We start from the raw sequence: 18504 nt of genomic DNA, 5'->3' as shown, positions 1-18504 counted from the left end.
GAATATTCGACACTCGGTGCCAGTGAAAATCCATCGCTTGCTCAAAACAAAGGAGGTATAAAAGCACCTTTATTTACAGAACGAAGATATGTTAAAAATGTATATGTTATGTTTTATTTTTGACATAAAATTATAAAAAATTTTGTTTGAAAAAATGTTTTTATAATTTGTAATAAATATTACAAAAAATATCTTTCAGGAAAAAATTCATAGAATTGTTAGAGTGAAGACATCTGTTGGTCACACACATTATTAATTATCTATTTAAATAACGTATGTATATCTTAGTTAAATAGTACTTCCGTGTATTTTTTTTGGGAGAAAAAAAATTTGTGAGAATTTCCATACATATTAAAATTAGTATTTAGAGATATAATAATCAGAAATAACAACACTGCAAAAAGAAGTATCTTATTTTAAGATGTTTTGGTAAGGTTTTCAAGACATCAAGACATTTTAATGTCTTAAAAACGCTACCAAAACATTTTAAAATAAGATTTTTTTGCAGTGAACCTGAAATACATTTTTTAAACCCATAAAATTTAATTATTTTCTATGTAGGATCGTTCATAGAAAATAATTAAATTTAATGGGTCTCATCTAACAATTATTATTGTGTACTTCCGATTGTTAATATGTCTATAATCACTTGACAGTTTACTCTTGCTTTACGGTGTGTAGATATTTGTATTATATAACTCGGAATTTCTGTCGGAACACAATTAGTATACATTTATCATTACAAGTTGAACGTTGATAAAAATATTTCAAGATGGTTAAACCACGTGTTCTCGTGATCAGTGATGACACACCTGCAGTTGGTTTAGATCTCCTTAGAACCAAGTGAGTTTGGGAAGCTTGAATATTCCCCATATTAGACATTTTCATATTAACAAAAATAGATAGAATAGAATTAATAGAATTAATGTTCATTAACTGAATTCTCATTTGATATAATTTCTATTTAACCAAATGTTTATTACAACTAATTTCCATTCAATTTAAATTCTACTTACAGGGAACTTTTAAGTGAGAGAATTTCTGTTTTCACCCTAGTGTAAAGAGTTTCAAATGGATTCAATCAATTTAATCTTAGACAATACAACTAGGATTGAAAACTATCCCCAAAAAATTCAAACTTTGGAATTTTCTGTAAATTTTGTGTTATTTGTAATTTTTTGACCATATTTTTGATTGTATCAAAGAAAAAAAACGCTACCTTCTTCCTTATAAAAAAATGAAGAAAATGACATAAAGTTAAGTTAAACTTGTTGCGCACTAACAATAAGTTTCTATAGCTCCTGTTGTACCAAAATAAATAACTAGGGTTTTTAGTAATTAACCAATATTATTTTATTTCCCCTTTTTCAGATGTGATTTAACAATTATCCCATCTTCTATTCCAACAAGGGAACAAGTTCTTAAAGCAATTCCTGGACATGATGGGATTTTTCTCGGTATTCATGCCGATATTAACAGCGAAATGCTTGATGCTGCTGGTAAAGCTGATGAAAAATATTTATTTATGTATCAAAAGCGCATATCTAGGGAAAGCGAGACTCAAACTGCGGGCGAATTTTTGTTCCAATGGTGTACAACTTGCAAGCGTAAAAAGGAGTACAATAAAAAAAAGTGTTGTGAAACTTGTTACTTCTGACGGATTTAACAGCAGAAGACAGGTCAATTTGATTAATTTTCAATCAAGTCCTGACGAAGAATACAAGTGGCTCTATTAACTATCAGGATATCGCAACTAAATATTTACATCTAGGACGACTAAAATCAAAAGAAGCAATTTATACTGCTGAAGAGTTCAAAATTTTTTTCACGTTTGATGCACCTTGTATTCTACAAAGTGATAATGGCCGAGAATTTGTTGCTTCTATAATAAAAGAATTGGTTTCTATTTGACCACACTACAAAATTGTTCACGAAAGACCACGACATCCAGAAACACAAGGCCAAAACAATTGGTGTTCACGTTTTAAATTAAAGTTAAAATATAATTCACGATGTCATCAACTTATTGTAACAGGCAACAAAATAATTGATTGAATTTTAAAATTATTTTAAATATTATCAAATAAATACAATTTAACATTTTTAGGGTTCCGTACTCGGTTCGGAACCCTATTAATATCGGTTTTTTTGAAATCGTGTACCCCCCCCCTAGCGGCCACATAAATTTATCTGGAGGGCTGAAAATTAGTACACATATGTATTTTCGCGTGTAGATTACAGGAAAATTATAGCGAACTTGATTGGAATTGATTAACATAGCGTTGTCAAGGAAAAACCATGAATTTTTACGAAAAATGCCTAAAAATGACTATGTACCCCCCCCCTAGCGGCCACATCTTTTGACATAAAGAGCTCAAATTTGACACACTTACGTATTTTTACGTGAAAATTACAGGAAAATTATAGCGAACTTGATTCGGATCAATTTAGATAGCGTTGTCAAGGAAAAATCAAAAATTTCGAAAAAAATAATTTATTCTCCCTAGCGCACACAATATTCAACCCAGACAGATCATATTTAGTATACAAATGTATTTTTACGGGAAAAATACAGGGGAAAAAAAGCGGTCACGATTAGAGTTGATGATTAACTTTTTATCAAGTTTTTCAAGAAAAAATGACAATTTTAGGAAAAAAATGTATTTTTCCACCAAAAACGAACAAAATTTTATTTAAAGGAAATTAAATTTATATATTTTAACGTATTTTTAGGTGTAGATTACAAAAAAAATATAGCGAGCATGATTGGAGTTGATTATCATAGCGTTGTCAAGGAAAAACCATGAATTTTTACGAAAAATACCTAAAAATGAGTATGTACCCCCCCCCCCCCCTAGCGGCCACATCTTTTGACATAAAGAGCTCAAATTTGACACACTTACGTATTTTTACGTGAAAATTACAGGAAAATTATAGCGAACTTGATTCGGATTAATTTACATAGCGTTGTCAAGGAAAAATCAAAAATTTCGAAAAAAATGATTTATTCTCCCTAGCGCACACAATATTCAATCCAGACTGTTCATACTTGCTGTAAAACTCAATTTTTGCGTGAAAAATACAGGGAAAAAATGTAAGCGCGATTGGAGTTGATGATCAATTTTTATCAAATTTTTGAAGAAAAATGATAAATTTCAGAAAAAAATGTATTTTTCCGCAAAAAACGAAAAAAGTTTTTCTACAGTGATTTAAATTTATATATTTTGACGTATTTTTACGTGTAGATTACAAAAAAAATATAGCGAGGATGATTCGAGTTGATTTTTCTGGAATTAATAAACAAATTTTATTTTTTAGATAACTTTCGATTTTTCCTTGACAAGCAGCTACTAGCCTTATATCAATATCTTAAGTTTTATCTCTTTTTGACTTAGAAAGATAAAATTTAATATTCAATATATTTTTAAAATGTAAATACAATAAAAATATTGCGAGTTGAAATAAAATTATGTTTCTTATATTTTTTTAGTAAAATATTTTTTAAAAAATAAAATCGGACAAGTGCGAGTTACACTCGCACTGAAATCGAGGGTTCCGTACTCGAAGCGAACTTATTTGGTATAAAAACAAATGTTTAAAAAATATGTGTTGTATGACAACTAATATAAGTGATACGAAGAGGAACAATTTTCTTGAATTTTACAAAATTGTTCCTTTTTGTATCACTTATAATAGTTGTCATACAACACATATTTTTTAAACATTTGTTTTTATACCAAATAAGTTCGCTTCGAGTACGGAACCCTCGATTTCAGTGCGAGTGTAACTCGCACTTGTCCGATTTTTTTAAATTAATTATGGGTTTCTAAAGATATTTATACATCTTTTTCCATTTTCCGGGAACATTTTAGCTTATTGACTAGGCAGTAAGCTAAATGACTGACTGAATCCAGGCAGATATAAGAATGCGTGTCCTTCACTCGTGCATTCTAATATTTGCCTAAGTTTAACTTACTGCCTAGGAAGTAAGCTAAATACCTTTTAATCGAGCGGGTTATTTTATTCAAAAAGGATTCGACTAAATAGTCCAATCTGTTTTCTTAGATCATGCTATCCAGTACTTTTTGTGGGGTTCATAAGCATGATTTTCTGTTTTTTTTATTAGGTCCTAACATGAAAGCCGTCTCGACAATGTCAGCCGGTTACGATCATCTGTATGTTCAAGAAATTAAAAAAGGGGAATAAAAGTTGGACACACATCTGAAGTTTCATCATCCTCTGTTGCTGATACCGCTGTGATGTTGCTATTGAGTGCAGCCAAAAGAGCCCACGAAGCTCGATTGAAACTAGAAGAGTAGGTTGTCATAAGAACTATAGTAGAGTAGCTTTTTTTTCCCCCCGATAGCACCAAAGCTCCAGGTTCAACTCACACTAGGAACATTAATCATAATCTACTATGGTCAACAACTGTTTAAGAAAATTTTGATTCTAATTTTTAATTTTAATTTTATTAATTTATCGATAAATTAATATATTTAATTATCTCTGTTTATAAAGAGGCAAAGTTGAACATAGGCCACAATGGTTGTTAGGAGTTGATATAAAAGACTCAACAATAGGAATCGTGGGATTCGGAAATATTGGACAAGCAATCGCAAAACGCTTAAAAGGATTCGAGATAAATAGCATTCATAAATAGCACTGGACACAAAAAAAAGAAAGTTGGTAGGTAAATTAAGAAAAAAGTAAATTCAAATTAAATAAGAAATTAATTTTTTAGGTGATGAATAACAAGCTAAATTTGTGTCTCTTGAAAAACTTTTAGAACAAAGCGATTTTGTGATCGCAGTCACTCCTTTAACAAATGAGACTTTAAATATGTTTAATGACAATACTTTTTCAAAGATGAAGAATACTGCCGTTTTTGTCAATCTTGGAAGAGGAAAAGTTGTCGATACTGATTCATTGGTGAGGGCTCTAAAAAATAAAACGATTTTTGCTGCTGGCCTCGATGTCGTTGATCCTGAACCTCTTCCTTCTGATCTCGAACTTCTGAAATTACCAAATGTTGGTTAGTTGAAAGTAACATAAAACAAAAAGTGTGTTTCTTCATTTACGTTTAATTAACTAAATAATTTTTTTATAGAAATTATACCACATCAAGGCAGTGCAACTGTGAAAACAAGAAATAGTATGTCAGTAATAGCTGCTCAAAATATTATAAACACGTTGGAAGGAAAACCGATGATTTATTTTCTTGAGAACAATAGCCAACAAACAATACATCTAAAAGTAATTGACAAAGTGTGATTCAAAGCCATAGAACTGAAATGATCGATTTGAATCTGTGTCAATCAGAGAACTTTTTTAAATCGATTTTTATTAGGCTCAATTGCGGGGACACTTACTTTCTATTAATAGATTATATAATTTTTAAAAAATTTTTTTGGCAAATTATATGTGAACATAATATTGACATTTCTGTAACTTTTCCCCCATTATTAATTCATTTATCACGATTAAAATTTTTTTAATTATTTCAAATCTTGTTTTTTGCGAAGATACAACTTCTCTTAAGGAAGATTGTTAATTTTCATAACTTCATTTCCAGCCTACTGAATATCACACTTCGTAAAAACCAGTACTGCATTTATTATAGTTGTTTATTAGTCGATTTGTAGTTCCGATTTCGTAGACACCATTTTATCAGTGTCAGGGCAAACGCACAATAACTTGGCGAAAGTCGTTCGCAAACGAAATGCATACGTTAGAAGAGAACAGAGATATATCTGTGTCTTTTTCTATCTCATGAACAACGTTCGCGAAACTGTTCTGCTTAGGCCTTCAGTCACTATACTAAATTATTATGAAAATCGAATGGCCCGCAATCAAAATTTGGAAGTGAAACTGTACCGCCATCTCCAATTGTCCTGAATTATATACAACAAAAATTTCATCTGGTTTCACAAAACGTACAAACTTTTTGTAACTGACTTCACTAATAGGATTTGCGGGAGATTTGCGGGAAATTGAATTTATACAGTTTCAATCTCGAAAAGTGCGATTTTTTTTTATTTCACTGGCTTAAAGTTTTATGCGCAACCAATGACATGCAAACACTTACACTTTTCGAGATTGAAAATATATTATTTCCATATGTTCAATATAATATTGTCGTTAGAGTTATATCATAATTAACTTCATTCCGAAAATCTCTAAAATTTGTTGTAAATTAAACTATTTATTACTAACTCTCCTAAGAAACTATTTAAAAAACTAAATGTTACATATAATATTTTTATATTTTTTATCATATAAAATTTATTTAGTATGGTAAACATAAATTGTTAACATCGAAAATCAAGTTTCGCAATTCCCTAATGAAAAAATTCTTCAATAATTATACAAACTGTCGAATAAATATTTAATAATAATGTACAAAATAATATTTTTTATTTTAAAGATATTAAAAATAAAATTTTTTTCGCATTTAACAACATAACAAAATTTTCCAAGTAAATTAGGTTGCAAAATGATATAGACATAATCATAGGTCAATTATCTTTCCCATTTTCAGATCTGGTATGAAACACGAATAACGGCGCGAGCGTCAATGTTGTTTTGTTTTGCTTACAGAAATTACAATTAAAGAATAATAAATTCTTGTTATTTATTATCCCTGTATTTCTTTTTTGTGATTAATCTCTTGTTATATCCGACTTCTAAAGACTTGTTTTTGAAGTTACATTGTCATTGTAAATTGTGAAGACTCAATGGAATTAAGTACTTTTTAAGCATATAAAACCCGTGGTTTGTATAACTATTTTATTTAAACTTCTTTTCCCTTAACTCGCTTTATAGAAAAATTTTCTTATTAATAATTTGCTTTAGTTTAAAAAAAGTAATGTTTTAATTAATGACAGTTTAATTTTACTTTAGTACAATAAATAGTTTCTCATTTGTACATAAAAAAATGTTTCACACAAGCGGAATATTAAATATTAGATGAAAAAAGTCTGTTTTAATTTTAAACATTTTTTAACCCTAGACAGTAAAACATACCTGGCTCATGTGTAGAAGTATACAACTGGGGTAGAAAACTACCCCTAAATTGATTTGTTGATAAAATGTTCATATTTAACGCAAAATAACTTTATTATATAAGTCATTTTGTTCGTTATTTTATAATGAAGAAGATAGCGTTTTTTTGTTTTTTGATACAATCAAAAATATGGTCATAAAATTACAAAAACAAAAAAAATACAAAATTTGCAAAATGCCATTTAAAAAAAAAATAGTGTATCTTTTAAAGAAATTAATTTTTTTTAACAATTCCTTTGGATTTGTAAAGCTAAATAGATTTACTTGAGAGACCAATAAGCGTGTTTTGGAAATTAAAAAAAATCATCATTATTGGAACACTTGAAGTTCAAGAAATGACAAGAATTTGACGAATAAGGAAATTAAGGATTTGAAAACTGACTTTTTTTAAGAAAACGGTGTTGTTAAAAAGATAAAAAGAAATGGTGGACAGAAAGTATAAATGTTCTCTTAGTTTCTATGTTAAACTTGTAACTTTTAAGAAGCTTTTGGGGGGTGATCGCCCCACCGTGGATCAGCGCCTGGATTAGACTAATAAATTATTTTTCAATATTGTTTATAATAATTTTCTCAAATTAATTTTTATTAATTTATGGATTTTTAATAATTAAATAATACCTATATTTAATAACTTAATTATTTTTAGCAAAAATCATCTAGAGCCGATTGCTTGGTGACTTTAAAAAAACCTGAAATTTATATACATAGTAATTAATATTTATAATTAATTTTTTTTAAAGCGCCGTATTAAAAATACAAAATTAAAAAAAAATTAAAATCGAATATCGAGGACAGTTTTGGAAATTTTTAAAAAATACTTGGGAATTTTATGTTACTACCACAAAGGAATGAATATACCAAGTTATAACCAAATCTCAAAAACTTGTTTTGCGAGAAAAAAACAGATCTATGTCAGGATTTATTGTAGTTATTAATAATATTAAATGTGTTTCTGTGTATATATCAAAGCAATTTAAAATATTTTTTAATAATTTAATTCTGTTTTTGACAAATGACAAAAAATCTCAAAGATTAACAACATTCTTTTTCAGTGTTTTTTGTTAGGAATTTTATCATTACACTTTGATTGGATTTGGCAATTATGTTTCATCAGGGATAATCAACTTACACAAGTATATGTCCTAAAAATCTTGGAGTATAGCAGACTTATAAGAAAGTATGCCTTTCAGATGCTTGGCTAAAAGTGAAAGTATAAACAGTAACCGTGAAGTTTCCTTCAATTTTATTCTAAAATCTTTAAAAAATTGTATTTATTATATACAATAATGAATTTGAGACAACAATTAATAATTATTTTTTTTCTACTCGATGGATGCTTGTCAATAGAATTTGGTAAGTAAACTTTCATAAAAAAGTAATCGATTTTATTTGTTCACATAAAATATTATTTACATTTAAAAGATAATTTTAGTGCCAAAGAAATTCAAATATTAAGTTATAAAACAAAAAATCTTCAATTTTTATCAATATATAATTTATGCAATTTAATTCACTTTTGAAATTCAAGTTTTCAAAGCAGAAAGTCATTGTTTCCCTGGACCATTAAAAAATTTGAAATATTTTAAATAAAGCACTAAAAGGCTTTATTATTTTAAAAAATTTATATATTAGCAATTTTTTTTAAAAGTATTTTTTACATCATTATAATTATTTTGTTTATTTATTAGTGTCAACTTTGCGAAATAAACTTGCAATTGAGTCAAGGTTCGTTACCTAACCAATTTACGACCGCGCAATAATAATTTTTGATGAGTTCACTAGTCCAAGTATATATGCGTTTATTTACAATGTTTGGCACACGTTAATGGTGATGCATTCGAAAATCTTTCTCCTCTCATAAAAGAAAAGAGACAAAAACTACGCATTAATTTGTTTTCAATGTATTTTTCATGAGATTCTGTTTCTTTTTTCAATCTCTTCCGAGCCTCGAATGCGTCACTTAATTCACTATCTTTATCGCTACTTTTTTAAAAACTCTCTTCTTTACCTTCTGTTATTAATTACTAGATGAATATTTTTGAATTCATGATCAATAATATCTTCGAACATAAAAAATATTACAATAAAATTAAATCTCCGTCATTTTTTAAAAGCCAATAAATTCTAAGAAAAGACAAACAAGTTTAAATTGAAACGGGATACTTAAACTAAATTTAAATGACAAATTTTATCAAGGTTAATTATTTTTTTATTCGATTTAAGAGAACAAAACATTTGGTTAGTGAAAAAAAAACAAGTCGGATTTACGTCGAAAAATTTAATTATCGAAAGTAATATTTCTGATTAATTTTCAATATTTGGAAACGTAATAAAAATTTAATTAATAGTGCTCTCAAAAAATAATCAAATTAATAATTAAAAAAAATAAAAATTTTGATTTAAGGTCATATGTGATTGTGTTTTCTCGCAAAATATCCTCTTACGGCGCGCAATAAATTTTTTAACCTCCAAAGCAGGGTGCCCTTTATGTTTAAACCCTTTAAACACATTGTTTCTAAAAAAATGTTTTTGCTTGCAGCAAGCTTTTTGCAAGTTTGCTTAACTACCTTGCCGTGAGAGAGGATATTTTGTTACTTGCACCAAACTTGCTAAATGTTTGCACTGCAATCTTGCACAACTTGTACGGCAAGCTTCCTGCAAGTTTTCGTGCTGATTGGGCTCTCACGCCATTGTGATGAGGTAATATATCAGCCCTAAGATTTTCTTCAAATCCAGATAATAAAAACTATAAAATCGGTTTTGTATAAATAGACTTTGAGATAGTACCTTTGATCTTCCCTTATCACCACAATTTCTTGTCACTTCGAAAGGAAAGACACACTAATTTATGACGTTCAGGTGGTCATTCTTTTTTGAGAGGGTGGAAACACTAGCCACGATAAATTTCCACACGGGTTTATGTTTAAAGCGTTTAACGATTAAATTGAGAAAAAAAATAATTTGTAATTTTTTAGGAGAATACTTTAAAAATTGTTATCTGAATTCTCCTGAATTTGATTCTTGCATCGTGGAAAGTTTAAATGCTGTAAGGCCCTATTTCAAAACTGGATTACCAAAATACAATGTGACTCCGTTCGATCCATTTTATGCCAAGGAAGTATCAGTACGCAGAGGTTTACCAAATGCAGGATTTAAATTAACTTTGAGGAATATAACGGAAAGTGGATGGACAGCTAGCAAAGTGACAAAATTCTTCAGTGATTTAGATAACTACAAGGTATATTTTAGAAACTAAAACTAACTCTTTTAATGTCTTTTTCTTAAAAATTAATCTTTTAAAAAATGGGGCAATTGATTTGGTAATTTGAAAAAATCACTTTCAGCAAAGTTGACAGTTGATTATTATTGATAGCTGTTAAATGATAGATTGTCAATTTCACATAGCAACCCCCAAATAACCTTTCATTGACATTTTCATTAAAACCAATTGCATTTTGGCGGTTGGCAATTGCCAATTTGACATTAAATTTCTGATCCGACAGCTTAGTTACTTTAATTCAGTGAAGTTTGGGGTCAGCAACCCTGAAAACCTTTAGAATATATGACATTGATTTATACTCTCACTTTTCTTTGGGTGTTCAAGAGTTCTGTTATGCTCTAGGATATTTTGAACCCTATATATTCTTTTCGATTTCATATCACTGCATCGTCTGCCGTTTTTTGATATTTTTATACATCCTATTTCAGCTTCTTTAAACCACCATATTAATCACTAAATTATTTACGTGTTTTCTTTCAGATAACATACACTCAGAAGTTTCCTAAAAAGAAATTGGTTGGAGATTATGATTTTTCGGGATTTTTCCTCGGATCAACAATAAACAATAAAGGAACATTTTCATTGATTCTGTGTAAGTTTTAGGAACAGTTTCACCAACTTCGGTTAAAAGTTAATCTGCGATTAAAGTCAATTTAACAGCTCATGATTGGTCAGTTAGGGATTTAATCGCTGATTAACTTTTAACCGGAGTTGGTGAAACTGGACCTTAATAAAGCAACTATACCTAAACGTTTATTTTTTAAGGGATCATTTTAGCCACTGTTCTTATGACGTGTTTCACAAACTAAACATATTACATAATAATTTTAAAACTGTTTGTTGTCCAGAATTACCTCTTTTTCGGTAATTACACTAAAAAAAAATTTATTTCATTCAAATACTCGATTACTTGACTCTTATCAAATAATTATTTACTTGAACCAAATAATTATTATTTTAGCGAATTAAATGGTATTTTTTTAAATACAGAAATTATTGGTTCAAATACAATCCCAGGTGCGAATTGTCGGTCGGCCCATGGTCGGGCCGACCATGTGCATGGTCGGCCCACCTCGGGCAGCCAGAGGTCGGGCCAACTAGCGAATTGATAACGTCGGCCGACCTATGGTCGACTAAGTTGGACCGACTATGGGTACCATAGTCGGGCCGACCAAGGCTGCCCTAGTTGGGCCGACCATCCTTGCCGACGGTCGGCAGCCATAGTCGGGCCGACCATGGCAGCCATAGTTGGGCCAACCTTGGCTGCCGACCATCCAACTTGACGGTCGGCAGCCATAGTCGGCCCGACTAAGGCAGCCGAGGTCGGCCCAACTATGGCTGCCATGGTCGGCCCGACTATGGCTGCCGACCGTCGGCTATGATAGTCGGCCCAACTATGGCAGCCTTGGTCGGCCCGACTATGGCTGCCGATGGTCGGGCCAACTAGCGAATTGATAACGTCGGCCGACCTATGGTCGACTAAGTCGGGCCAACTATGGGTACCATAGTTGGGCCGACCTTGGCTGCCGACCATCCAACTTGACGGTCGGCAGCCATAGTCGGCCCGACTATGGCTGCCATGGTTGGGCCAACCTTGGCAGCTAAAATTTTGCCGACCATAAACATTAAAATATAAAAATTTGTTATACAAATAACATATATTAGTAATCATTTTAAATTCATTATACATTTATTTTATATACTTAAACACTAAACGCAATCGTAAACATACATATATACAAATTAAAATTTTTAACGCTCGCAGGGATCGAACTCGCAACCTAACGCACCGCAGTCTAATACGCTAACCACTACACTACGCAATGACATATGAGTCACGGAGAAAAATAAATGTTATAAGCTACAGCTTGAAAAAAATTAAAGTTAGTAATTCAAAATAATAAATTAATCACATATAACCTTTTTTCTTTTTAAATTAATCAATTACAAGTAAATTAACAAAAACATTTTACATTTGTCAATGGTAGGAGAGAAATTTACTTTATGATGGTCGGCCCAACTATGGCAGCCAAGGTTGGACCGACCTTGGCTGCCAAGGTCGTACCGACCATTGTCCCCCATGGTCGGCCCAACTATGGCAGCCAAGGTTGGCCCAACTATGGCTGCCAAGGTTGTGCCGACCATAATCCCCCATAGTCGGCCCAACTGTGACTGCCGACGTCGGCAGCCATAGTCGGCCCAACTTTGGGTGCAAATATTTACCATGGTCGGCCCAACTCTGGCTGCCGACCGGTCGGCAGCCAGAGTTGGGCCGACCATGGGCCGACGAACCAACTCTGGCGGCCGACCGAAATTCGCACCTGGGATTTATTGAATTCAAATAAAAATTATTGTTGCAAGTAAATGTTTATTTGATAAAATATAATAGTCAAGTAATCGAGTATTTGAATGAAATAAATTTTTTTTTAGTGTACGATTTCTTTGAAACAATTGTACCAATCGAGCTGGAACAAAGTCTTAAAGTTCCAGATCGGTTGATACAGTGGTTTTGGAGAAATCGCGTATAGTCACCACAAACACCTGAGGAAAAAACATCCTTTAGGACAATGGTAATAGTTTTTCACAATTATTATTTTTTATTTGTTAAACAAGTGCATTAAAAATATTATAGTTGACATAATTAGTTTTTCTACTCCTGTAAACCACATATTTGAGGGGTTCCCTGTTGAAAATCACTGTATAGGATTTTGTACCCTTAAGTGGATCAGTTTAGCGCGCTTTGAACGGAAAAGCGTTGAAAACTCAACGGGCACTAAAAATATTGTTTAAACAATCTAATATGATAAAGTAACTACAGTGAGACTCCGGTTATCCGAGCTAATGTGGACCAGACCTACCTATCGGATAAGGCGAAAACTCGGATAATCCGAATTGTTAAATATTTATTACAATTTAACATTATTGTTCTTTAAACAATTATTATTTATTACAAACGGGAAAAAATGTTATATATATTCCATAATAATTTAAAAAATTTGAATTTATTAAAAATAACTCGGATGACGCGGACTAGACTCGGATAATGCAGAACTTACTACTGGGACACCACCTCGGATAAACGGGGTTTTACTGTATTGGGATTTGTATAAAAAGTGTTCATGTGTCAATTAAGACCTAATTTGTGGCAAATTAATGCGAAACAAGTGATTATATTGTTACTGACAGATTTTTAGATATCTCAATTTATCAGGGACGCATTCCAAATCAAATTTTTAGAAATTATGATTTGATCGAATTTTATTCTGTAGAATATTACTTTTGCAGACTATTAGTAATTGAATTTATTAATAATTATTCGAATTTTGACTTATTAATGTATAAATGAAATAAATATTTAAAAGTACATCCTGCATTTTAGATAATCTTGTGCAGACTACAACAATAACCAGTGTTCCAAAAAAAGCAATGCAAGTGAAGGTTAACGTGCAAACAATAAAAGATTTAGAACTGCATATATCAAATTTGCTACAAGGAAGAAATTTTTTGGAGGAAGTTTTAGATCGCATTATAAATGGAGCTTGGCAACCAGGATTTGCTGTAATACGGCCAATAATTAATGAATTAGTATCAACAGCGTTCACTGAAATATTTGGGAAAGCTTTTAAAAACTTTCCATTTCAAGAAATTATAAAACCACAACCTTTTTACAAATTTAATAGTACTAAAGTGTAATTCTTCTTACTTGTGACATTACAATTGAATACTAAATATCAAAATGTATATATGTTATTATATAATTCAGAGTAACTTCTATGATATTTAATATATATATATATTCTTTTTGCAGAGTTCAATTTTTTCAAACCTTTTCTAAAAAACAGAATTTTAATTTAGATACATAATATATCTTTTATCGGAAAAGTGGCGCCCCTTGGATTCCTTTTTATTTTATTGATGATTAAAGTTATTACAAACATCGAAGTTTCAATAAATTAATTTTTCTCGCTATTATTTACTGTAATATCACATGTACATATTTAGTTTGCTTGGAGATTTCCGGAAAAGATCGTGCAATCGTGAAACAGAATAATTTATGCGCACGTAGATTGCAGCGCCCCTGAAGGACGAAATTCACAATATAATTGTTTTGATTGGCTTTTAATGCGTCAGGCGTGATAAAAGTGTGGTTAAGTTGTAAATTCGATTAACTTATTATTCAATTAAAATTGAGATGTTTATTTTCATCAAATATTTGTGATTCTACTTCTATAAAAATGAATAAAGTCAACAGTGCAGAGAAAAGAAAAGTCATTTTTTCAGGGCATCAAAAACAGTAAGTAAATGTATATAACAAATATCATGTATTAACTTTTCCTAATTATTTTTACTATTGATTGATTAAATCTAAATGATATGTGAAATAAACATATTTATTTTACATAACACCTTTACCTTCTTTATCAACTATAAAATTGTTTTACTCACTTTTATTTTTAAATACATTTTGTTTAAAATTTAAATTTACAGTTATTGGTTTCCAAACCTGCTTAAATGCCTTCCATATAGAAATAAATGAAGTTACTATAAGTTCAAAAAGGGTTCCAATTCCAATATTCAATCTCTTGTTTTAGTTAAAATATTTATTTTTTCTATTTGCTTTATTTTCAAATTTTAATAGATATTTGTTATAAAAATTTCTTAAATTTAACGTTATTTAGATTTAAATAAATTACATGTAACTCATTTCCAAGAAATAAATTAAATAATTTTCATCATTATTATTCACGATCTGGAAATAGCTCATCATATGTGAAAAATTTGCAAATTTTATTAGCAATTTGCAGTATATCTTCAGAAATTTTCCTCTCTAAGTTTGGTGTTGTACTGTCAATAATTTCTTGACGGCTATTCTCTAATGCAGCGTTGATAGCTGTAGAAAGTGTACTATCAGGTCCCTCCTGGGGTGTAAATTGCGAAGTATAATCTTTGATATTCAATTTGGTATTCATTGATGGAAAGAAAACAAATTTTTTTCCTTTGCGATCTATTACCTTAAAGTTCATTATAACTTTTGCTGTAACATCAGCTGCAAAAAAATTAATTATTTATATATAAAATAGGTTGAAAGTAGTAAAAGTAATTAATAGTATAGAATGGGGTAAAAATGACACTTGTATGAAATTTTTCTTTTTAAATTGTAACTTTTTCGAGTTTTGGATTTATCTTTTCATCCAGACCGATTGCTGACGGATTGAATACGGTTTTCGTACAATTTCTGGGCTAATCCGGACCGTTCTCTCTGTATTTAATCTGAAATCAATCCGAAAATTTAACCAGGTTTGTTAAGTCGTTCACATTGTTAGTTAGTGAGTCGGTGCTGTACGTTCCAGTTATTTTGTTATAGTCATTGGTTTAATATTAATATTTCCATTTGATTTGTCATGTGGAATAGTTTTCACGTTCGATTTGTTGTTATTGGTTTGTACTTCTGGGTTCATGGTTGAGAAGAAGGACCTTCGCGGTCATAAAATGCTCTATTGTGAGGCTTGTTTTGGGATGAGTAATGAAAACTAATTCAATCGAATTGAAATGAATACATCCTGGGCTTCAGTGATTCCCGCTTAGCGACAAATTCGAATTGGAGCTATGTTGGAATTCTCCTGAATTCGACAAACCTGTATTCAATATCCAAACTTTCTATTCGTACCGATTCAATGAACAAACTTTTGAGCTTTAATCTTTTTCCAATCGACAGCAGAAATTCAATAGACGAGTTGGTCACTTTTTTTGAATTCTCAACCGATGAAAACTGATTGGTACGAATTGAATTGATCGAATATACAAAGGACCTCACTGAATCTTGCTTAGCAATAAATACGAATTGGACCTTACCAAAATATGTCCTGCTCACATAGGAATTAGAATCCAAACGCCTTGATTTTTGCCTGTCGCCGACAGTCTATTTTTGAATTATTTTTTCTATTATTGGAGAATTATATCCTTTTATAATAAATATAGTGTGGGACTTAATACATGGTGATTGGAATTTCTCAGTTGGTCGAGTCATTTAATTATTTATCGGAAAATTGGGCCCATAATTAACGATTTTGTTCTTTGCAAAATAGCAACTCAGCAGCATCCAGACTTGAGTGGAGACGGAATCCAAAACAAAATGATGCGTCATCGCATCATTTTAAGCCACCGACTACATAAGTTTTTTAGTTTATTAATTTAATTTTCCTCTTGTATATATTTTTTATTTAATTTGAATTGAATTATTTTGTGCCTCGATAAATTGTTAAGAGTAAAATCAATCGTTACAATTGTGTCTTTTTTACTCCACTCTTCAATCAACTGAAAAATTACTAATTTATTTAATACAGAAAATTTATTTTTCTTGTCTTTTTAAACTATAATCTAGTTGTAAGAATAATAATATTTTAATAATTTATCTTAATTAAATTTATATACTGCTTAATAAAAGTTGAATATAAATTGATATAATATTTACTCACTTGCAACTATGTTAATGGGTCCAGTTCCAGCGACAGGGACAAGAATTTTTGCATTAACATCGTAATCAGCTTTAAGTGTTACTTCCTTAAAGGTTAATTCAACTTCAAACTGATTTTTTTCCAAATCTGAATGCAAATTATCAACTATGAAATTAGATAAACCATGCAATCTGACATCACGAGCAAATGCTTTAAAATTTGGTAAATCAGCCAACGAAACATTGTCCATATACATTGGTTCTATAGAAGGAATTTTAAGTTCGGGAATCCCTTCTCTAAGTTTGGCTCTCATTGCTTCAACAGAATTTCGTATACAATTGTCTAATTGAGGATTTCTGCGACCACAGACTTTGATGTAGGATGCTGTAAAGTACAAAATTAGAATAAATAAAAATCTCCTTTTAGTGTAAAAATATCTTTCATTACACATGCACTATTTTGCTACTTTTGCGAAAGTGACGTCACTGGCGTGAAACAAATTGTTTATACACACTTTTAAGTCATCTCTTCTTATCGTATAGAGATATACGAATAGAGTGCTTCGAGGTGTCGGTGAATGCGACTGGTCAATGTCAGGATGGAAAACCAAAAATAATGAGAGTGAAAAAGACAGGGACATGTCACTATCCCTTCTATTCTTATTATTTTCGGTTTAGCATTCTGTATTTACATCAACATGTAAATCCATCCTCATTAGAAGCTTAAAATTGAGATATGTCTGGTTTACTCCAGGGGATGGGACAAATCGGACATACCTATAGGTATTAAAGGAGAAACCACATTACAGGGTTCAAAAAATCAATTTTTTGCAGAAATAGTTAGTTTGTATATTTAAAAGTATGCTGAAAAAGTTTTCAGAGCGAAATTCGATGTCTTCTCTGTGCTAAAGGTAATGACGGGAGCTTGGTTCTAATAGCGAAGCAGGTAGATAGCGGAGTCGCTGAGGAAGTCCCTTTGTGATTTGAATTGGGAAAAAGAGAAAGGACTGATGTATGCTGCTAGAATAGCAGATTGAAATGTAAGCACTTTAAATAGTTTTTTTCTTATCATAAATTTCAATTTTTCGATCTTTTTTTCAAACGCGTTTTTCTTGAAACAAGATTATTGAAATTGCCCACATAGCACGACATTTTTCAGCAAGTTTGCAGCAAGTTTGCACGGCAAACTTACGAAGTTTGCATTGCAAGTTTTCTGCAAACTTGCAAAGTGTATAGAAATGTCCTCAGTGCTGCAAGTTTGTAATGAAAACTTGCCGAAAGTTTGCAATGAAAACTTGCCGAAAGTTTGAAATGAAAACTTGCCGAAAGTTTGCAATAAAATCTTGCTGAAAGTTTGCAATCGAAACTTGCCAAAAGTTTACAATGAAAACTTGCCTAAAATTTGTCATATAAATTTTCTAAAAACTTTCTTTGTAAATTAACCGAAAACTTACCTGATACAATTACTGGAAACTTTCATGTTAAATTTGTTAAAAAATGTTAGGTGTCCTTGCCGAAATTCCTCTGGAAAAATTGTATGTAATCTAAATTTCTATATACGAAAAATTTAAAAAAATTAATTTTCATTAATTTAAATTGGTTTTACTACTACAATTATTGTAATTATATAGTACATAATCATATAAAAATGAAACGGAGAAATAAAATAAAATTATTAATTTAGGATAATATTTATTTTTTATTTATA

The 18504-nt window shown here is 30.6% G+C and overlaps 2 protein-coding genes and 1 pseudogene across 2 annotated transcripts in view; 2 read left to right on the top strand and 1 right to left on the bottom strand.

Annotated features, from left to right (window-relative positions):
* Positions 1 to 197: 197 nt before the first annotated feature.
* Positions 198 to 6207, top strand: LOC127289089 (glyoxylate reductase/hydroxypyruvate reductase-like; annotated as a pseudogene).
* A 1825-nt stretch (positions 6208 to 8032) lies between these two features.
* LOC127289082 (uncharacterized) lies at positions 8033 to 14143 on the top strand. The gene is made up of 4 exons (XM_051316845.1): positions 8033 to 8415; positions 10038 to 10300; positions 10823 to 10934; positions 13722 to 14143. The coding sequence occupies exons 1-4, from the start codon at positions 8349 to 8351 to the stop codon at positions 14033 to 14035; spliced, it is 756 nt and encodes a 251-aa protein (XP_051172802.1). The 5' UTR covers positions 8033 to 8348; the 3' UTR covers positions 14036 to 14143.
* Positions 14144 to 14923: 780 nt separating this feature from the next.
* Positions 14924 to 18504, bottom strand: part of LOC127289083 (uncharacterized) — a 179201-nt gene continuing 175620 nt past the window's right edge. Inside the window, exons 3-4 of the mRNA XM_051316846.1 lie at positions 16819 to 17181; positions 14924 to 15389 (exon numbers count right to left, since the gene is read on the bottom strand). Of these exons, the coding sequence (XP_051172803.1) occupies positions 15082 to 15389; positions 16819 to 17181 (671 nt within the window). The 3' untranslated portion in view covers positions 14924 to 15081. The remainder of the gene's footprint in view (positions 15390 to 16818; positions 17182 to 18504) is intronic.

The sequence above is a fragment of the Leptopilina boulardi genome, unplaced genomic scaffold, assembly GCF_019393585.1.
Source record: "Leptopilina boulardi isolate dan_hultmark-lab unplaced genomic scaffold, ZJU_Lbou_2.1 LbouV2_399, whole genome shotgun sequence".
In the NCBI taxonomy this organism is placed as follows: domain Eukaryota; kingdom Metazoa; phylum Arthropoda; class Insecta; order Hymenoptera; family Figitidae; genus Leptopilina; species Leptopilina boulardi.
The sequence above is the reverse complement of the archived record's forward strand: the minus strand, read 5'-3'. Positions and strand labels throughout refer to the sequence as shown.